The sequence below is a fragment of the Myotis nattereri genome, assembly GCF_964212035.1.
Source record: "Myotis nattereri genome assembly, chromosome: 2".
In the NCBI taxonomy this organism is placed as follows: Eukaryota; Metazoa; Chordata; class Mammalia; order Chiroptera; family Vespertilionidae; genus Myotis; species Myotis nattereri.
The window spans coordinates 110,194,182-110,216,295 of NC_138076.1; the positions used below are offsets into that span (position 1 = coordinate 110,194,182).

Consider the following 22,114-nt stretch of genomic DNA (forward strand, 5'->3'; position numbering starts at 1 on the left):
AGGTAAACACTGGATGATCTAAATGCATCAATGATAACTCATATGGTAACAAGCTTAATAAAGTATTCTTTTTAAAAAAAATTATTTATTGTTGAAAGTATTACATATGTCCCCCTTTCCCCCGTTGACTCCCTCTAGCCCCCTGTCCCATCCCAGGCCTTCAGCACCCTATTGTGTGTCTATGGTTATGCATATTTGCATACAAGATCCTTGGTTGATTACCTCACACCCAACCACCCTCCCCTGCCTTCCCTCTGAGATTCTGCACTCTGTTCCATGCCTCCATGTCTCTGGAGCCACTCCATTCATCTGTTTGTTACTTAGTTTCCACACATGAGTGCAATCATGTGATACTTGTCTTTCTCTGACTGACATTTCACTCAGCATGATACTCTCCAGGTCCCTCCATGCTGTCTCAAAGGGTAAGAGATTATTCTTCTTTACTGCTGCATAGTATTCTACGGTATAAATGTAGCACAGCTTTTTTATACACTCATCTACTGATGGGCACTTGGGCTGTTTCCAGATTTAGCTATTGTAAATTGTGCTATGAACATAGGGGTGCATACATTCTTTCTGATTGGTGCTTTGGGTTTCTTAGGCTATCTCCCCAGGAGTGGGATTCCTGGGTTAGATGGCAGTTCCATTTTTAATTTTCTGAGGAAACTCCATAGTGTTTCCCATAATGGTTGCACCAGCCTGTATTCCAACCAGCCACGTATGAGGGTTCCCTTTTCTCTACATCCTCGCCAGCACTTATCATTTGTTGATTTGTTGATGGTAGCCATTATGACAAGTGTGAGATGGTACCTCATTGACGTTTTGATTTGTATCTCTCGGATGATTAGTGCCTTTGAGCATTTTTTTTTCATATGTTTCTTGGCCTTCTGTATGTCCTCTTAGGAGAAGTGAATAGTTAGGTCCTTTGCCCATTTTTTAATTATATTGATTCTCTTCCTTTTGTTAAGTTGTATGAGTTCCTTATATATTTTGGATATTAACCCTTTCTCAGATGTATCATTGGCAAATACGTTCTCCCTTTTCATTTGGATGCTGGTTTCTTTTGCTGTGCAGACGCTTTTTATTTTGATGTAATCCCATTTGTTTATTTTCTCCCTGGTTTCCTTTACCCTAGGATATGTTATTAGCAAATATAATGCCTGAGATTTTGCTGCCAATGATTTCTTCTAAAATTTTTATGGTTTCACAACTTACATTTAAGTTTTTTTGAGTTTATTCTTATGTATGGTGTAAGTTTGTGATCTAGTTTCTTTCTTCCTTTTCTTTTTGCATGTATCTGTCCAATTTTCCCAACACCAATTATTGAAGAGACTGTCTTTACTTTTACTCCATTGTATCCTTTTGCCCCTTTTGTCAAATGGTAATTGAGCATCATGGCTTGGATTGATTTCTGGGTTCTCCATTCTGCTCCATTGATCTATAGGCCTGTTCTTATGCCAGTATCAGGTTGTTTTTAGTACAGTGGCTTTGTAGTATAACTTGATATCTGGTATTGTGATTACTCCAACTTTGTTCTTCTTTCTCAGGATTGCTACAGCTATTTGGGGTCTTTTTTGGCTCCGTATAAATAAATTTTGGGATATTTGTTCTAGATCTGTGAAATATCTTGTTGGTATTCTAATAAGGATTGCATTGAATCTGTAGATTGCTTTGGGTCATATGGACATTTTAATGATGTTGATTCTACCAATCCAGGAACACGGTATATTCTTCCACTTGTTTATATCTTCCTCTATGTCTTTTTTCAATGTCCTGTTTTCTGAGTACATGTCTTTTACCTCTTTGGTTAAGTTTATTCCTAAGTATCTTAATTTCTTTGTTGCAATGGTAAATGAGATTGTGGTTTTTAATTTGTGGGTTTTTTTTTTTAGTTTTTCTTTCTGAGAGATTGTTATTGATGTATAAAAATGCCATCAATTTCTGGGTGTTAATTTCATATCCTGCTACATTGCCAAATTCACATATTAAATCTAGCAGGTTTTTTTTTTTTGTGGAGTCTTTAGCATTTTCTATGTATAATATCATGTCAATCATGTCACTTTTATTTCCTCCTTTCCAGTTTGGATTTCTTTTCTGTTTTCTTCTTGTCTGAGAGCTGTGGCTAGGACTTCCAGTAGTATGTTGAATAAGTATGGTGAAAGCAGACTTCCCAATCTTGTCCCTGTTCTTAGGGGGGAATATTTTTAGTTTTTGTCCATTGTGTATGATGTTGGCTGTAGGTTTGTCATTGATGGCCTTTATTATGTTGAGGGATGTTCCCTCTATCCCACTATGATGAGAGTTTTTTATCAAAAATAGGTGTTAGATTTTGTTGAATGCTTTTTCTGAATATACTGATATGATTATATGATTTTTTTCTTTCAATTTGTTTATGTGATATATCACATTTATTGTTTTGCAAATATTGTACCAGCTTTGCATCCCTGTAATAAATCCCACTTGGTATTGGTGTATGATCTTTTAAATATATTGCTGGATCTGATTTGCTAATATTTTGTTGAGGATTTGAGCATCTATGTTCATCAGGGATATTGGCCTGTAATTATCTTTCTTTGTAGTGTCTTTATCTGGTTTTGGGATTAGGATAATGCTGGGCTCATTAAAAAAAAGCTTGGAGGTGTTCTTTCCTCTTGGAATTTTTGGAATACTATCTTCTCCTTGTGGTAATCCTATGATGTGGATGTTGTTACGTTTCATGTTATTTCAAAGTTCCCTTAAAGTACTCCTCTACTTTTTAATTCTTTTTGCTTCTTTAATAGGGTGATTTTTTTCTATCTTGTCTTCCAAGTCATTGATTTGATCTTCTGTCTCATTTAACCTACTTTTAATTCCTTCCAGTGTATTCTTGATGTCAGCTTTGTCATTCTTCAGTTGCAACTGATTCTTATTTATGGTTTCTATTTCTTGTTTTATGCTGTTGTAGTTCCCACCAAGTTTCTTGATATTCTCACTAAGTTCCTTGAACATCCTTATAATCATGACATTGAACTCTATATCTGGTAATTTGCTTTTCTCCATTTAGTTTAGCTCTCTTTCTGGAGTTCCTCTTTTTCTTTCATTTGGGGATAGTTTCTTTGTCTCCCCCTTTTTGTTTACCCTTTGTATTTGTTTCTATGTGGTAGATCAAACTGCTATGCCTCCCAGTCTTAGTGGTATGGCTCAATGTAGTCAGTGTTTTGTGGGACCTAGTGGTACAGTTCCTCTGGTCTTCTGAGCTGGTTGCTCTAGGAATTTCCCTTATGTGAATTATTTGGGTTCTCCTGTTGTAATTGGGTCTTATTTTTGTCCTGTTCATGGGTGGAAGCTCCTCTCAGGCAGGCTGACTGTAAGGCTCACCCCAGACCACTTGGTGAGAACTATTGTGCAGGTGGTGTCACAACAAAATAAAACAACAAAACAAGAAACAAAACATAAACATACACAAGACCCCTAAAACAACAACAAAAACAACCAGAAAAGAAGAGGAAATTAGGAAGGAAAAATGAGAGTAATAGAATAAAAAATAAAAAAATAAAAACTATGAGGAGGAAAAAAGGGGGAAGAAAAAGGAATATGGAAGGGCAGAGATGAATGAAAGAAAATAGGAATAAAGAATAGGGAGAGGAAAACAGTATAAAATAAAAAGGAAGAAAATATAAAGAAAATAGAGGCAAAAACAGAAAAAAATAAAAAAAGGAAAAACAAAGAGAAAACAGGAAAAAGAAGAAAAAAAATAGGGTAAGAAAAGCGAAAATTATATTTATGAAATAAAAAGAGTAACTAAAATTATAAATCAATAAAGAAGAAAGATAAAGAAAAAAAGTAAAGTGGCATTCATCTCAGCAGAGTTTAGTGTCTCCTGGGAGGCCCCTTTGGGTCCTGCTCTTCTGATTACTGAGGCTATTTTGTCGGCTAATTCTGGACTTCCCAGGAGGTACTTAGGTGCTAACCACTGTGAGAAACTGTCATCCTTTGGCTCTCAGCAACCTGTTTGAAGCTTCAACCTATACACAGTTTGTATCATTCTCCATAGGACTTTATGTGGGAGAGTCCCAGCTGCACTCTAAGGCCATTTTGTTAGCAGCTTAGGACCCATTTACGTGTCAGTAGCCTTCTGCCTCCACCTGTCTTTTCCTGACAGCCAGCTGTCAATCTTAATCATTCAGTCTGTTTCTGAAAGGGCTTTAGGCAGAATCAGGAGTACAGACCTCTAGGTCTTCAATGAGGGGGAGGTGTCATTCAGATTTCAGGGAAAGTGATGGGTGTGTTTCCCTGTTCCAGAGCTACTCCTCTGAGAATGTCTCAGAATATTTCCCTGCCTTTGGCTGGGCAGAGATCCTACTATGCAGTCCAGTGGGATCAGCTGGAAACTGGGAGTTTTGGGAAAGCACCAAATTCCCAGGATGTGGGGCAGACAGCCCTACCCCAAACCAGTCACCGATGCTCCCTGAGACTGTTCAAACCCACAGGCTTGGCCTCTGCTGCTGTCTCCTCTGCAAAGGTAGATGCATGGTGTGGCAGGCAGGGCTCCTGAGCATGGGGCGGGTAATATCACTAGAGCAGGTTTTTCCCCACTTTTCCTGACTATGGTCCTGGGAGGGGCTGCAGCACCTCTCATGAAAAATGGATGTTTCAATTTGGGGGGGGGATATGACCAAATGCAGGTCTCCCGGTCACTGCTTTTCCATGTCTCCAGAATGACAGATTAAAACCATTTTTCAAGCTCTGCATTTAAGACCAGCTATAAAACTTGCGTTGCCCACATGATAAATTAGATACAAACATTGCAGCAATGTTCGGAGTAGTCTTGTAAAGCAGTCTTCTCTCGACTTCAGAATAGGCAGAGTAGGTCAGGTAGACAAGATAATTGGGAATTTTAGCTTTGCCACCGGAATGATGCACAAACTACTCAGTCACTCACAGATTGAGAAGAACTGCGGGTTGCCAGGACGAGGCGGTGGTGAGCATCGACAGGCCCTGCAACAGTAAGACTGCCCCTCTTTGTGGGGCTGGGCAGCATGGCACTGATGTTGTGCCCCTGTAGCCTGGCAGTCCATTGTTATTACAATATTACTGACTGTATTCCTTATGCTGTACTTTATATCTCGACGATTTTTCTCTAACTACCAATTTTGTAGTTAATCTTTTTAAATAAAATCCCCCAATCCCTATCCTATTTGGAAACTGTCAAAATGGTGTCTGTATCTATGAGTCTGTTTCTGTTCTGCTACTTCATTTAGCTTTTTAGATCCCACATATAAGTAAAATCATATAGTATTTGCCTTTCTCTGTCTGACTTATTTCACTCGACACAATACCCTCTAAGTTCACCCATGTTGTCATTTTTTATTTTTATGGCTGAGTCATATTTGATTGTATATATGCACACTTCTTTATCCATTCATCTATTAATGGACACTTAATTTGCTTCCATATCTTGGCTATTGAAATAATGCCACAATGAACATATGGGTATATATTTCTTTTTTTATTTAGTGTTTTGGGTTTCTTTGGATAAATACCTACAAGTGAAACTGCTGGGTCCTTCTTTGTCCCTTGTTATATAGCTTTGTTTTAAAGTCTATTTTGTCTGGTATTGCTACCCCAGCTTTTGTTTGTTTTCATTTTCATGAAATATTGTTTTCCATTCCTTTACTTTCAGTCTGTTTGTGTGTTTTGATCTGAAGTGAGTCTCTTTTAAACAGTATATGTAAGGGTTATGTTTTATTATCCATTTAGTCACTGTATGCCTTTTGATTGGAGTAATTAATCCATTTGGATGTAATGTAAAGTATATATATGTGTATCCATATCAATTTTATTATTCATATTTTCTATGTTTTCCTCCGCCTTTTCCTTTTTCTTCTTAAGACCCTTGAATATTTCTTGTAACACTGGTTTGATGGTAATGAACTCCTTTAGCTTTTTCTTATCTGGGAAACTCTTTATCTGTCCTGCAATTCTAAACAATAGCCTTCCTGGGTAAAGTCATCTTGGTTGTAGATCCCTCCTTTTCATCACTTTAAATATTTCATGCCAATCCCTTCTAGCCTATAGAGCAGGGGTCCTCAAAACTATGGCCCGCGAGCCACATGCAAATGCAAATACTGTATTTGTTCCCGTTTTGTTTTTTTACTTCAAAATAAGATATGTGCAGTGTGCATAGGAATTTGTTCATAGTTTTTTTTTTTTAAACTATAGTCCAGCCCTCCAACGGTCTCAGGGACAGTGAACTGGCCCCCTGTTTAAAAAGTTTGAGGACCCCTGCTATAGAGTTTCTGTTGAGAAATCAGCTGACAGTCTTATGGGGGCTCCTTTGTAAGTTACTAACTGGTTTTCTCTTGCTGACTTAAAGATTCTCTCCTTGTTTTTAACCTTTGGCATTTTAATTATGATGTGTCTTGGTGTGGGCCTTTTGGGTTCATCTGGGTTGGGACTCTGCTTTTCCTGGACTTGTATGTATTTCCTTCACCAGGTTAGGAAAATTTCCTTACCTTCTAAATCACTGATTTGATCCTCTGCTTCATCAACTCTACTCTTTTTTCAAAAAACTGAAATTCTTTATTGTTGAAGGTGTTACATATGTCTTCTTTTCCCCCCTTGACCTCTCCCCAGCCTCTTCACCCCCCAGCACATACCCTCCTACTGTCTGTATCCATTTATTATGCTTATATGCATGCATACAAGTCCTTTGGTTGATCTCTGTAAATTATTTTTCATTTCAGTTATTATATCCTTCATTTCTCACTGTTTTTAAAAAAATAATATCCATGTCCTTTTTGATGCTGTTGAAGTTCTTGCTAAGTTCATCTACTCTTCCCCTAAGTCATTGAGAATCCTTATAACCAGGGTTTTGAACTCTGTAACTGGTAAGTTGCTTGTCTCCATTTTGCGTAGTTCCTTTTCTGGATTTGTTCTGTTCTTTCATTTGGGACATGCTTATCTCCTAATTTTGGATGCCTCCCTGTGTTTGTTTCTGTGTACTAGGTAGAGCTTCTATGTCTTTTGGTCTTGTTATGGAGCAGAACTTGCTTCAGTGGGGCTTTGGTGCTCACTGAATCTGCCTCTTTAATGTGTCGCTCATGGATGTGTAGAGTTGTAATCTGGTATGGTCTGAAGCTTTCCACTGGCTGCACTGGTTCTGGGGCCTCCTGGTAGTCAGCCACTGCCTGGGATTACCTGGCAGGAGCTATAGAGAGGTCTGCAGATGGCTGCTACTTGTATTAAGCTTGTAAGTCTCCAGGCAAGGACCAGCTGTGTAGCAAGAAAGGCTGGTGCTAGTGCCAGTCTTGGGCCTTTTATTGATAGGTCTGCAGCACGCTGATGCCAGCTGCTGCTTGTTTGAAAGATTTTAAAGTTTGAAGCCTGAACCAGGACAGGCCATTCATGTAGAAAAGCCACTACAAACAGCTTGGGTGGGGCTGCAAATTGGATGGGGCGGGGTCTCAGGGAATCACCAGGGCAGAGGGAACAGTGAGCCAGGTTGATGGAGACTCAGATATGGCCCCTGCTGGTCAGCTCTGTGACATGGGAGATCCCAGCACAGGAACAATGACTCCTGTGAGCACCCCTATCTGAGAGAAAGCTGCTCCTGAGTTCTTGCCCTGATGCCCGACAATCCAATTCTTCCCCAAATGTCCCTGGTTCCTTTCAAGTCATGGCCCCAGCGCTGGAGCCAGAGGGATTGAGTCTGAGTAAGTTCATGCGCTGACCCTTTAAGAGGAATACCTGGGTCTGCAGTAGCCCCCGAGTCCCTCAGCCACAATTCCCCACTGGTTTTTACAGCCTGAAGTTATGAAGACTTCTCTTCCCAGCTCTGGAACCCTGGGCTGGAGGTCTGGTGTTGGGCTGGGATTCCTTGCTCCTCACTGGGGAGTGGGGGTGGGGCTCTGCAGCTGAGATATCACTCCCGATTAAGAAAACAGGACATGTGGATATCCGACCAGCCCATTCCGCCCTCTGCCCCTCCTACCAGTCTCAATGTACTTTCTTCTTTACTTTTCTAGTTGTAGGACTTTCATTTAGCTAGCTTTCAGGAGGTTCTGAATGATGGTTGTTCTGTATTTTTGTTGTAATTTTAATATGGTTGTGGGAAGCTGCATCTACTGGCATTTACCTACACTGCCATGTTGGTTCTCTCCCCTACACTTGATACTTTGAAAAGACTGTAAAACTTTCCGATCACATCTTCAAAGCAAAAACAAGGTAACCACATTTTGAAAGCAAATATGGAATTTAGACTTAATTATCCAAGATAAAAAAGTCTAAGATAAAAAATATATCTTTTATGAAAGGCAGACACTTAAAAACACATTAAACTTTTAAATATTCTTGGCTCAAATTTAGGAGAAATTATTTTTTTAAATAAGTAAAGTTAAGTACATTGTCACTCCACATACTTAATGGAACATGGAAATATATTTAAAATGCTCCCCTGTATGTTAATATTATTCTCAAAGCCATCTCTACTATATTAGTGAAAAAGTACTATGTTGTATACAATTAACTGCTTTTTAGTTTCCATGGGTCACAGGACTCTCAAATTAAAATTAAGTCTATAAACTAACTTATTCTCTAAAAATTAAGTCTGGAATATGACTAAATAAATTACTTTGTATAGTGGAAAATTATAATTATTTGCCTATTAGTACAATCCACTAAAGAGTATGAGTCTATTGAACTTCCTCCTATTAGAAACTCACTTTTGACAGAACTTTATCCTAAAACTAGGATTTTAGTTATTGTTTTTCCTTTATGCCAGAGCAGAAAAAAAATTCAACTTCATTTTACTGACAGAAGCCCCAACATCACTCAGTTAAGTTATAGAAGGCTGACATTTTGAAAATTAACAGATAGTAGTTTTTGGCCCGTATGGGATACCTGTTCTTTTATTTCTTTCATTTTTTCCAATCTCTTGAGTTTTGTTGCATATTCTTGAACTTCTTTTAATCCAATATCTGTGCAGAGACGAACCAAGAAACGCAGACCTAAATTGTAAAAAATATATTTAGAAAAGTATTTGTGTATTGTGTTGAAAGTATAACAAATCATTAACCACAATCTCTTGGGACACAGGAATGATGCTCATGAACAGTGATTGTTTCTCTCTTGAAAATTGTGTTATAGAATTGTGCACTTGAATCCTATATAATTTTGTTAAACAATGAGAGCCCAATAAAATTTTTTTAAAAAGTATCTACACTCTGTATTTTCTTGACCTGGCAAGATGGACTTCCCTGAAAGGGGTTTAAAGGGACTCTCTTGACTCTGGCCGAGTAGCTCATTTGTTTGGAGTGTTGTCCTGCTACACCAAGGTTACAGGTTCGATCCCCAGTCAGAGAACAAACAAGAATCGACCAATAAATATATAAATAAATGGAACAACAAATCAATGTTTCTCTCTCCTGCCCATGCTCTCTAAAAATCAATAAATTAAAAATAAAATAAAAAAATAAAGGGACTCTCTTCACACCACCTATAATCAGAGCCCTTCCAATATTATGCTTTACCCTCCGTCTGCTTTCCTTCATGGCACTTCTAACTTCTGACATATTCTACAAGTGTGTTCTCTTGTCTTCCCACTAGCAAGCTCCATGAGGACAAGGACTTTCATCTGTATTGTTTTCTGCTCAGTGCTATGCCAACACAGTAGTTAAAAGAAGTTCAAGAATATGCCACAAAACTCCATAAGAACTTGTAAATAAATGACCTATTCATGACCATTGTTTTGCAAAGTAACAGTACTAAAATAATTTAAAATGTCATATTTTAGCATATAAATTGCCTATGCATACATTAGTAATTCATAATAAGGTAATTTACATTTCCTATAAATAATACACAACTATTCCTTTTTATCTACCTATCCTTAGAGTGACTTAGGAATATTTAGTGTAAAACAAAAAATTACTGTTTTTGGTAAATGTCCTCTGAAATTCAGTACATCAATTGTAACTCCATAGTGCAGGTCAATTTTAGGTAAATGAAGAATATATTTTAAGACTAAATTATCTGTTGGGTTCACCAGAAAACTACTCTGCTCAAAACAACACATTCCATGGGTGCAAATGTTTTCCTAAGACTACAGTTAAGATAGACTATTGGTGACATTTGTTTTGAAAATTATTCAGGCCAAGGTCATCTTGAACATTCCCTGTGGCACAGGTAAACATTCATTTAATATTTAGCGTAAACCTAAACTCTCCATAAAGAAAGACATTTGGCGTTGCTTGGAGACAGTTCCTTTACTGGTCCAGTGCCAGGTGCTCAGATTACTGCAGTGATTCTGAACAGGCAGCAATCCCGCCCCCAAGGGACACTTGGCAATGTCTGGGGATATTTATGTTTTTTATAACAACAGTGCGGGGGTAGGGGGGAGTGCTACTGTCATCTAGTGGGCAGAGGCCAGGAGTACTGCTAAAACACTGCAATCCATGGGATCCAGAATGGTCCAGTCCCAACATCAGTGGTCCCGAGAGACTTTTGCCCAGGTGACTTTTGGGTTGCATCATTTCCACAGAAAATATCACTGCTCTCTCTCATTTAATCTCTAAAGCACCAATTCCCTAATGTGACCGAGAATGAGAATCAAATAAGCTTAAATAGAGAAAATTAAATATCTGGATTCACAGCAAACCCACGTGAGAATCTCTATAAATAGGGCAATAAAACTGTAGTTTTTGAAAGTGTAACAAGGAATCCCTTCCAAGTAACCTGTTTCCTGACTGGCTTTGAAAACCACTATTGTGGGTTAATCAATCTGCTCTAATTAGCACTAGAAATTCCTTACTCCTAAGCTATCAGTAACACCGTATCTGTGAGGCAGCTGCTGCTGAGCATTAATAAAAGCCAAAGTGAGGAAAATGTTAATTAAGAAGGGGCAGTACTTCTAATCCCAGGATCAGGCTGGGCCACTGGGAAACTTGGCTCAGAAACATTGATTTTACTGAGTTGCAGTGTGCTGTTTTGTGTTATCACTGAAGGACAAAATTAAAAATAGTCTGTCCATGTATGCTATTTTATTTGCTGTAGGGATGTTTTAAAGCAAGGAGCTGCATTATCTTTCAATGACTTTATCTACTGTATCTCTCAGTGTCTCCGCTTGAATGAATTAGAAGTTGAAAATGTTTCTTCTTCCCAAGGAATTGCTTTTTATTTCCTCATAAACAGTAAAGATTATAGAACAGACTTGTCGTTTATCTCTTTCCCGTAGCCGCAAGGCTGTTCAGGGTCATTTCCACAGAAAATATCACTGCTCTCTCTCATTTATACAGTCTAGTGGAGATATACTGCATATGAATATGGTTATTTTGTGTCTTTCCTGATCCTGAGTTGTTATTGCTGTAATACTTCACACTATTTTAAGTTACATCAAATCCATTGTACATCAAGATAGGGAATATAGATTTGTTTACGTTTGAAGAGAATTCAATGGTTCTCTTCAAATGTAATTCCATCAACAATTAAATTCTATAAAAATGTGTATAGTCAGATTCTCTGATCCTGTAAACTCCTATTTAAACATATTTACCACAATTATAACTTGGTATCTATGTATGCAATTACTGTAGCAAATGTAAAATAAGGTATAAAACATGAGAACCTATACTTTCAAAGCTACAAAATGTAATCTCACTTACATTCAACATTTTCTGGAAATTTTCTGTGAATATCTTTATAAGTATCTAATGCTTTTTGGTAGTTACCTACAAATAAAAAAAGAAAGAGAAACACACTAGGAGATTATAGAAATTAATAGGATTCAGCAAAACAATTTTAATCCAATATACTGGCATCACTTAATAGCTTTAGCAGGAAGAATTTTTTTTTTAAGCAGGAAGACTTTCATGTTTGCCTCAAGCATGTGTAACAGTTCTTAACATAACTTTTAGAAGAAAATGTATAGACAAAACAAATTTGAAAAGGTTTAGAGCAGAAGGAAATGAATGGTGGTTACCTATTAGTTCCACTTCTTAAAATAAATGTTTGTGGTACAAATTAAGATCCATTTAATTTCCTAAAAATTAAATATTTCAAGTAAACAACTGAAAATTTAGAAAAATTTACATGATAGAGTTAATAACTTCAATGTTATTCACTTAGTTGGAAAAGATGAAACATTTTTTGTAGTTATCATTTTGAAACATTAATATGTTTATAGGAAACATTTTGTTTTGTAATGAAATAATTGAGCTTCATGAAACAGCAAAGAATTAGATAAATGAATTTTGGGTCAAAGGTCTTGACTAAAATCTCAGTGAATGAGCTAAGAATCTCTCTGGGCCTCAGATCGCAAGAAGGATGGCTGTGCTAACCTCAAAGTGTTGTTGTGAGAATGAAATCAAATAGAGAGGAAGCATCTAACTCATAGCAGGTTCTCAATAAACATTAGTTTCTTTTCTAACCTGCCCTTCAATAACTCAAGAAGGAGTATGTCTTTAAATTATTCAGAATACCCCATGTATGTACACTCTACATATGACTGATGTGGAAATGAACAGAGGCAATCAGAACTCAGCTGAGATAAAGTGTATATGTTATATGTTATTTGATAGGACACACAGTCTCATCATAGATTAACCCTCTCAATGACTTGAGGATGACACAGAATACGTATTTTGATGGCACTCTGAAGGAGCTCACAGAGATCCATCAAGAAAGAAGCTATAGCACTAGGCAAGAGAACCCTGTTAACACTTTTATAACAAATGCTTCCCTGGGATTGAGGAGTTTCTTTTCCTGGGTCATATGTATGCTCTACAAGAGGGATCACATATTTGTTAACGCTCATCTCCTGCTCAATCTCTGTATTTTAAACATCATTCATGTCAGTTCAAAACTATTAACATCGCTACCCTTCAGGACAGGGGTCAGCAGCACAGAACCTAGTAGAGCAATTGCTGGAAACACAAATGATACCTGGTATAAAAATATAAATCCAGTGTTCCAGTCCTGGGCCTTCCTCAGGAAGGTGGAGATAGTCTCATTAATGTGGCCACACACATAAGACATTTAGAATTAGGTGGCAGAAAATGGAATATAAATTGATGTGTACAGAATGCCTGTTTTTTCTGTGGCTATCTTGGGAAAATGATTACATGTTAACTTTGAGAGATAATAAATCTGTGTCTAACAGTGGCGCTGAAATACATGATTAAGACCTACTTTAAAGCATAACCTTTTTCTGTCTGTAGTAATTATTATGTTTTTCATATAATGCTTCAAATATGTGTAGTTATCAAAAGTTAATGTTTTAATAAATAAATATGCAATTGAAATACATTTTATGCATAATTACCTAAAAGACAAAAGCAGCAAAATATGTTAAAAATAAATAAAATAAAAGCATTTACCACTTCTTCTAAAACAACTAGCTACCATCAGCTGCCATTTCACTTGCGTGGGTCTATAAGAGAAATAAATGATATGAAATTAGAAAGGAAACAAAATTAATCTGAGATGGTCAAATATATTTATAAAGCTCCAAATATGTACTATCTTTCAATTACTTTTTAAAAAAAATATATATATTTTATTGATTTTTTACAGAGAAGAAGGGAGAGGGATAGAGAGCCAGAAACATCGATGAGAGAGATCGATCAGCTGCCTCCTGCACGCCCGCCAGTGGGGATGTGCCCGCAACCAAGGTACATGCCCTTGACCGGAATCGAACCTGGGACCCCTGAGTCCACAGGCCGATGCTCTATCCACTGATCCAAACCGGTTCAGCTCAATTACTTTTTGACCTCTGATTCGATCATCTTTATTATTGAAAAGAGCATACATACAACTTCCTTCCTTATTATCTGTCATATTTATATTAATAAATTTAAATTTTAGAGCCCTTCAATCCAGTTCATGCCTTTATTTAGAAATTTTTATGAGAAACTTTAACCTGTTTGGTTAAAGACAACTGCATTCTATTTTTTTATTATTAAGTTCTTTTTTAAAAAATAATTTTTTATTGTTGAAAATATTACATATGCCCCCCCTTCCCTCCAATGACTGATATTTTTAAACATTATTATTAGTTTTGCCATAATCTTATACCTAGGCTTAGAAAGCTAGGCTTAGGCTTGCAAATTTAGCACCTAAGAGGCAATTTTTGACCTTGTGTTTGAACAATGAGGCTTCAACTAAAGAGAGAATAAAAAAGAATTCTAACCCTAACTGGTTTAGCTCAGTGGCTAAAGCATTGGCTTGCAGACTGAAGGGTCCCAGGTTCGATTCTGGTCAAAGGAACATGCTCGGGTTGTGGGCTCGATCCCCAGTAAGGGGCGTGCAGGAGGCAGCCGATCAATGATTCTCTCTCATCATTGATGTTTTTATCTCTCTCTCCCTCTTCCTTCCTCTCTCTGAAATCAATAAAAACATAAAAAGAGAATTCTATTCATCCCTCCCTTTCCCTTAAAAATAATTTTCTAAAATAAATAACCATAATCAGGATTTATATAAGAAAAACAAGATATAAAACACTAGGGAATAATTAATGCTCTTCTCATTTCCTTTTAGAATCTCCCTTCTATTTACTTGATGGCTTTATAGTTATGGCTCCTACTCAATTGGACGGTAAACCTACTAGCTCTCGAAATACACAGGTCATAGCCCTGCTATCTATGCAAGTTACCAGTACTCAACCTCAAATCCACTGCCTACACAGCCATCTGCTTTCATCTACATAAAATATGTATCTAACCATATTATTTTCCTCCTTAAAATCCATCACCTCTCCTTCAACTGCATGATAATCCAAGATCCCAATCCCATTTTCTCACTTTCTGTCATCTTTTGCCTCTTCATGAGTTTTCCACCATGCCCTGCTACAACAAAATTCAGACAGGAATATGAATGCCTGCATGCTACATGTCTACACTCCAGTCCTCAGCACAGGCCAGCCTCTCCACATGAAGGCTTCTGCTGACCTCATCACACTCTGCTCGGCAGGCTGGGATAGACTGTTTCATGGACTTGCTCAACACTCTACAGTTTCTTTCATATGGCACTTAATATTCTGCAGTGTTATTTAGGTTTCTGAACCTTATTAATCCATAAACTTGTGAGGGTAGCATAGCCTTTGTATATGAAGGACTGGGCATGACGCCTGACACATAATGGGTGTCAATATTCACTAAGTACTCCTTCTTTGCATATTCTATTACATATCTTGATTGCTTCCTTCAAGGTCAGGACTGTGAAATTTAAAAAAATATGTTTTTATTTATTTTTAGAGAGAGAGGAAGGGAGAGGGAGAGATAGAAAGATCGATGAGAGAGAAATAACGATTGGCTGCCTCCTGCATGCCCCCTACTGGGAATTAAGCCCACAACTTGGGCATGTGCCATGACTGGGAATCGAACCTTGATCTCCTGATTTCAATGTCAATGCTCAATCACTGAACTATGTCAACTGTGCCAAGTTCATTTCTTGAATGAATGCCTATTTTTCTCCTCCATCCTCATAGTAAAGAAAAATACCATTATTTTACAGATAGCATAAGATATATAAAATAATGTACCAAAAAATTATAGAAAATTGGCTATAAATTGCCTAGCACAGTATAATAAATACAGAGCTGTACTAAAGGCTTTAAGTATTTTAAATCTGCAATGGTTTGGCTTTAAGTTAGAGAATGATGGTATTTTAGAAACAGAAGTGGATTCTCACAGCCAGTTGGCCTGGAGGTCAAATCACCCCCAGTAATACTGACAACAATCAAGGCTTAACTACAAAAAGACTGCGCACAAAGACCACTAGAGGGTGCACCAAGAAAGCATAAAAAATGCGGAGACAAAGAAACGGGAAACAAATGTCGATGGAGGATATAGAATTCAGAACCACACTTTTAAGGTCTTTCAATAATTTTCTAGAAACTGCTCATAAACTTAATGAGAGCTACAAGAAATCTAATGAGACCCTCGATGTTGTGATAAAGAACCAACTAGAAATTAAGTATACACTGACTGAAATAAAGAATATTATACAGACTCCCAACAGCAGACCGGAGCATCGCAAGAATCAGGTCAAAGATTTGAAATGCGAAGAAACAAAAAACACCCAACCGGAAAAGCAAAATGAAAAAAGAATCCGAAAATACGAAGATAGTGTAAGGAGCCTCTGGGACAGCTTCAAGCATACCAACATGTGAATTATAGGAGTGCCAGAAGATGAGAGAGAGCAAGATATTGAAAACCTATTTGAAGAAATAATGACAGAAAACTTCCCCTACCTGGTGAAAGAAATAGACTTACAAGTCCAGGAAGTGCAGAGAACCCCAAACAAAAGGAATCCAAAGAGGACCACACCAAGACACATCATAATTAAAATGCCAAGAGCAAAAGACAAAGGGAGAATCCTAAAAGCAGCAGGAGAAAGAAACACAGTTACCTACAAGGAAATAACCATACGACTGTCAGCTGATTTCTCAACAGAAACTTTGCAGGCCAGAAGGGAGTGGCAAGAAATATTCAAAGTGATGAATACCAACAACCTACAACCAAGATTACTTTATCCAGCAAAGCTATCATTCAGAATTGAAGGTCAGATAAAGAGCTTCACAGATAAGGAAAAGCTAAAGGAGTTCATCACCAAACCAGTATTATATGAAATGCTGAAAGGTATCCTTTAAGAAGAGGAAGAAGAAGAAATAGGTAAAGATACAAATTATGAACAACAAATATGCAAGTATCAACAAGTGATTCTAAGAATCAAGTAAATAAATAATCTGATGAACAGAATGAACTGGTGATTATAATAGAATCAGGGACATAGAAAGGGAATGGACTGACTATTCTTGTGGGGGAAAGGGGTATGGGAGATGTGGGAAGAGACTGGACAAAAATTGTGCACCTATGGATGAGGACAGTGGGTGGGGAGTGAGGGTGGAGGATGGGGTGGGAACTGGAAGGAGGGGAGTTATGGAGGGGAAAAAAGAGGAACAAATGTAATAATCTGAACAATTACAAATCTTTTATTAAAGATTTAATAAAAAAAATTAAAAAAGAAATAGAAGTGGCCTCAGATAGTATTTCATTCTATCCATTCACCTTAAAAAAAGAAACAGACCAGCCAAGGGTAAGAGCTATGTCTAAGGTCACACCCCCAACAGTATATACCAGTATAATATCCCATATTAATCCCTTATTTCACACTTCCACAAAGCAATGAGATGAAGTTTGAAAATTGCCACCGGGGAGAATTATTTCTGTGTTTGGAATAAATAAGTAAGTACCTGAAAGAGAATCATGACTTGGTTTTAAGAGGGCAGAGTAAAGACTTTTTACGTTGCAATGTCTCTTCTAGAAATTAACCCCAAAAAACAAGAAGGAGAAAGGCAGTCTCAAGCTCCACCTCAGATGAAACTGGAATGGTATAAAGCCACAGATGATGGGTGATGGATGAAGGAGATAGAAACTGCCTTCAGCAGGGCAGAGAAAGCTAAACTCAAGGGTGTACAAAGGGCATTTGAGGAGAAGGAGATCTTCCCTGAAAATCTCCAGAAATGCCGGAGAACTGGAATCCGCAAGACAGAGGAGGGAGGACAAGGCAAGGAACTACAACAGGAAGACAGACTAGCAATGTTACTGGGAAGTAGCTGGCCCCCATGCTCTAGGATAGCGGTTCTCAACCTGTGGGTCATGACCCCTTTGGGGGGCGAACGACCCTTTCACAGGGGTCGCCTAAATACATCCTGCATATCAGATATTTACATTACAATTCATAACAGTAGCAAAATTACAGTTATGAAGTAGCAACGAAAATAATTTTATGGTTGGGGGTCACCACAACATGAGGAACTGTATTAAAGGGTCGCGGCATTAGGAAGGTTGAGAACCACTGCTCTAGGAGTTACTCAGGGAGGCTGTAGTCAGGGTTCAGGCTGGTTTGAGATGAGACATGAAAACTGGAGGATGAAGCGAGAAGTCACTTCTGGAACAGTGAGGCCCTAAGCCCGGGCCCCTTTCAGCTACTGGAATGGCAGCAGTCAGGTTGACACTTTTCCCTGAACACATCAAATGGCCCCAGAGAAAAGACTTTCGAATTTTAAGATGACAATCTCAGTGACAAAGCCATATGATTAACATGCTCTCTTCTAGTGCAGTGTTTGGTGGAAGGTGCCGTTAGCATTTGGGGTGACACTGTTCACTATGCAAATCCTCTACACATGACTGAGTATTCACCATCTCAGGCAGCTGCACACCTAATACCCACTGTGTGTCCCCATCATCAAGACCATAAAATGCCCCTCCCCAACATTTCCAAATGGTGCCACTAGGGTGGGGCAGTACTCCTTTCTTGGCTTGTATTATCTTTTTTCTTTAACTTTTAAAAATCTTTCATTGTGAAGTATAACACATGGAAAAGCACACAAAACATAGCTGTACAGCTCCATAAATTGTCTTAAAGTGAATACACAAGTAACTGCTCTGCAGTTCAAGAAAGAGGACACTGCCAAGACCCCAGATGTGTCCTTCCTGCTCCCTTCCACCATCTCCTCCTTCACCTGTGACGGTAACTATCATCCTGACTTTAAAACTGTTGGCTTAGTTTGTTTCTGAACTTCACATGAATGAGCTAACATAGCATGTATCCTTTTGTAACAGCTTTGAGACATAACTCATGTAACATATAATTCACCCATTTAAAGTGTGTAATTCAAAAGCTTAGATATATTACATTAATAATTTTAAAAAGTTATCATTAAAACAGATATAACAAAAACTTGTCACAATTCAGTGGCATTAATTACATTCGCAATGTTGTGCAACTATCACCGTCATCTATTTCCAAACTCTCTTACCAAGGCAAAGAAACCAGCACCCCTCCATAAAGTGGAAATTCTGATGTATGGCACAGAAAATAAATGCTCAGGAATAGGAGAGGTAACCAATGCATATGGAATGTCTCGGTCATTTAGTCAGAAGGAGGCAAATCCAGATGCAAGTGGAAGCAAATTTATAGGGAAGCAGGGAGAGGGAAATATTAGGGGAGTTCCTGGAAAAGGCTTTTATTTTCAGGTAAACTGAAGTACAAAATGAAAGCTGAGGTGATCTGTGAGGGAAATAAAAAGGGGAGTTAATGAGAAACACATCAGATTGATGAGTAGTGTTCACATAACACAAATATGTGTGGCATCAGTTTACCTATGTATGATAGATCTTCCCAGGCTGCAAACAAGAGTGAAAAGGCTGTATCAACCCATGAAATTTTGGGGGACAAATGGGACAGCAAAATAACCAAAAACTGTTGGTAAGAAAGAGCACAGATGTGCACAACGAAGCAGCCTAGGAAGAATGGGTTCAGAACTAAAGCCTGGAGAGCCTGTGAGAGGAATGAGGGTCAAGAGACTCGAGGTCTTGGTCTTACCTGAGAGAGGTACTCTGGAGAGTAGGGGTGAGGGAGAAGAGAGGTTATGTTTAGACAGCTGGGCGTTATAATAAAATATTTTATTGGTAAAAATATGCTGGGTGGTAATCAATCAGGTAAGATCTAGATGGCTAATCTAGATCAATGAATTTGGGGAGGTTGATACTTGTGAGGCTAGACTACTGATGGGATAGAAAGAGCATGAACTAGACAAGGTCAACATGTGACATTCATTTGGGAACAATGGTAGATGGAGTCTCAAAGGAGGAAGGGTCTTACCTGAGCTAACAGGGTTAGAATTAGGATCTAATCTAATAAAAGAGAAACATGCAAATTGACCGCACCTCCACTATGCCCCAAGCCATGCCCACCAGCCAATCAGAGCGACTATATGCAAATTAACCCAACCAAGATGGCGGCTGGCTGCCACGGAGCTGGAGCAAGAAGGATGCTTGGTTGTCCCAGCGATGGAGGAAGCCAAGCTTCCCGCCTGCCCTGGCTGGCTGTGGCCTCCACTCAAGGCAACAAAGTTTCAATTATAGAAGATAAATAAATCCCAGATACCTGCTTCCAGCCATCCTCCACTGGGAGCTTGGGTGGCTGGGGGCCATGGCCAGCCTGCAAACAGCAATCAACCCCTCACCCAGGATGGCCACACCCTCAGGGGGTGAGGGTCCCTGCTGGGGGGCTTGGCCAGCCTGCAAACAGCCATCAGCCACTCACCCAGACTGGCCAGCACCCCAGCCGGACCCCCCACCCTGAAGGGGATGTGGCCAGCCTGAAAACGGCCCTCAGCCCCTCACCCAGGCTGGCCAGGCACTCCAGCAGGACCCCCATCCTGACCTGGGACACCCTTCAGAGCAAACCAGCCAGCCCCCACCCGTGCACCACGCCTCTATCGTATATAATAAAAGGGTAATATGCAAATTGACCCTAGCAGCAGAACGACTGGGAATGACTGGTCACTATGACACACATTGACCACCAGGAGGCAGACGCTCAATGCAGGAGATGCCCCCTGGTGGTCAGTGCGCTCCCACAGGGGGAGCTCTGCTCAGCCACAAGCCAGGCTGCCAGCTGCCAGTACAGCGGTGGTGGTGGGAGGCTCTCCCACCTCCTCAGCAGCGCTAAGGATGTCCGACTGCAGCTTAGGCCTGCTCCCTGCTGGCAAGTGGACATCCCCCGAGGGCTCCGGGTTGCCAGAGGGATGTCTGACTGCCAGCTTAGGTCCAATCCCCCAAGGAGCAGGCCTAAGCCAGCAGGTGGTCATCCCCCGAGGGGTCCCAGACTGTGAGAGGGCACAGGCCGGGCTGAGGGACCCCCCGGAGTACACAAATTTTTGTGTACCGGGCCTATAGTTAAGTATAATAAAAAAGTTACAATGCATTATCTCTGCAGCTATATTTAGAGCATATAATTAAAGCTAAAGCTATCCCCCTATGCTTTTTGTTTTATAATTCTCAAAATGTTTAGTGAAACAAATGTCATAAAAATTAATTATATAATACAAATTCTACACAGAGATCACTCAAATTATTAAGCATTCCTTTATCATTCAAATGATTCAAAGTCATATTTAATGTTAAAATTAAATTTGGCCAAATACAAAGCAGAATCCTATATAATAAAAGAGAAAAATGGTAATTGGCGTACGACGATACCCTTTTCATTGGCTAATCAGGGCTATATGCAAATTAACTGCCAACTAAGATTGGCAGTTAACTGCCAACAAGATGGAGGTTAATTTGCATATGTAGGCACAATGCAGGGAGGCGAAAGGGAAAGCAGGAAGAAGCCCCCTGCCACTGACAGTGATCGGAAACCCAGGGGGGAGCTAAGAGCTGGGGGGCAGGGCAAAGGCGGCCCTGGGGCCGCCTTTGCCCTGCTCCCCAGCCATGATCGGAGAATCAGGCGCCTTTGCCGCCCTGGCCAGTGATAGCAGGAAGTAGGGGTGGAGCCAGCGATGGGAGCTGGACACGGTCGAAGCTGGCAGTCCCGGGAGCTAGGGGTCCCTTGCCTGGGCCTAAAGCGAAGCCCACGATCGTGGGGCTGCTGCAGCTGCGGGTCCCCGCTGCCCGAGCCGGACGCCTAGGCCAGAGGTGTTAGGCCTGGGCAGGGGCGGAGCCTGCAACCGCGGGGAGCTGGGGGTCCCCTGCCCAGGCCTGACACCTCTGCCGGAGGCCTCAGGCCTGGTCAAGGGGCCGATCCGGTGATTGGTGATAGGAGGGTGATGAGGGTCAACTCCTCTGGCCGAGGCATCAGGCCTGGGTGGGGGGCTGAGCCGGGGATTGGGGGGATATGATGGTCCCCTTGCCCAGGCCTGAAGCCTGGGTCAGAGGCGTCAGGCTTGGGCGGGGGGTGGAGCAAGCGATCAGAGGGAGATGGGGGTTTCCTGCCCAGTCATGATTCCTGGGCCAGAGGCCTCAGGCCTGGGCGGGGGCCAGAGCCAGTGATCAGGGGGAGATTGGGGTCCCCTGTCCAAGCCTGACACCTCTGGCGGAGGCTTCAGGCCTGGGCAAGGGGCCGATCCTGCGATTGGAGGGTGATGGGGGTCAACGCTTGAGGGCTCCCAGTATGTGAGAGGGTGCAGGCTGGGCTGATGGACACTCGCCCCCACACACACACACACACACACACACCCAGTGCACGAATTTCATGCACCAGGCCCCTAGTATTATATACTAGTATTTCAATTATTTTTGAAACATACATGTACAAAACACTGATAGAAAATTAAAGATATCTTTAGAAG

The 22,114-nt window shown here is 39.9% G+C and overlaps 1 protein-coding gene across 3 annotated transcripts in view; it reads right to left on the minus strand.

Annotated features, from left to right (window-relative positions):
• IFT88 (intraflagellar transport 88) overlaps positions 1 to 22,114 on the minus strand; it is a 169,321-nt gene that overhangs the window by 45,354 nt on the left and 101,853 nt on the right. For all 3 annotated transcript variants that reach the window (XM_081083541.1, XM_081083542.1, XM_081083543.1), the window contains 3 exons: positions 13,353 to 13,405; positions 11,640 to 11,705; positions 8,881 to 8,987 (listed from right to left, as the gene is read on the minus strand). In XM_081083541.1, coding sequence (XP_080939667.1) covers positions 8,881 to 8,987; positions 11,640 to 11,705; positions 13,353 to 13,405 — 226 coding nt within the window. The remainder of the gene's footprint in view (positions 1 to 8,880; positions 8,988 to 11,639; positions 11,706 to 13,352; positions 13,406 to 22,114) is intronic.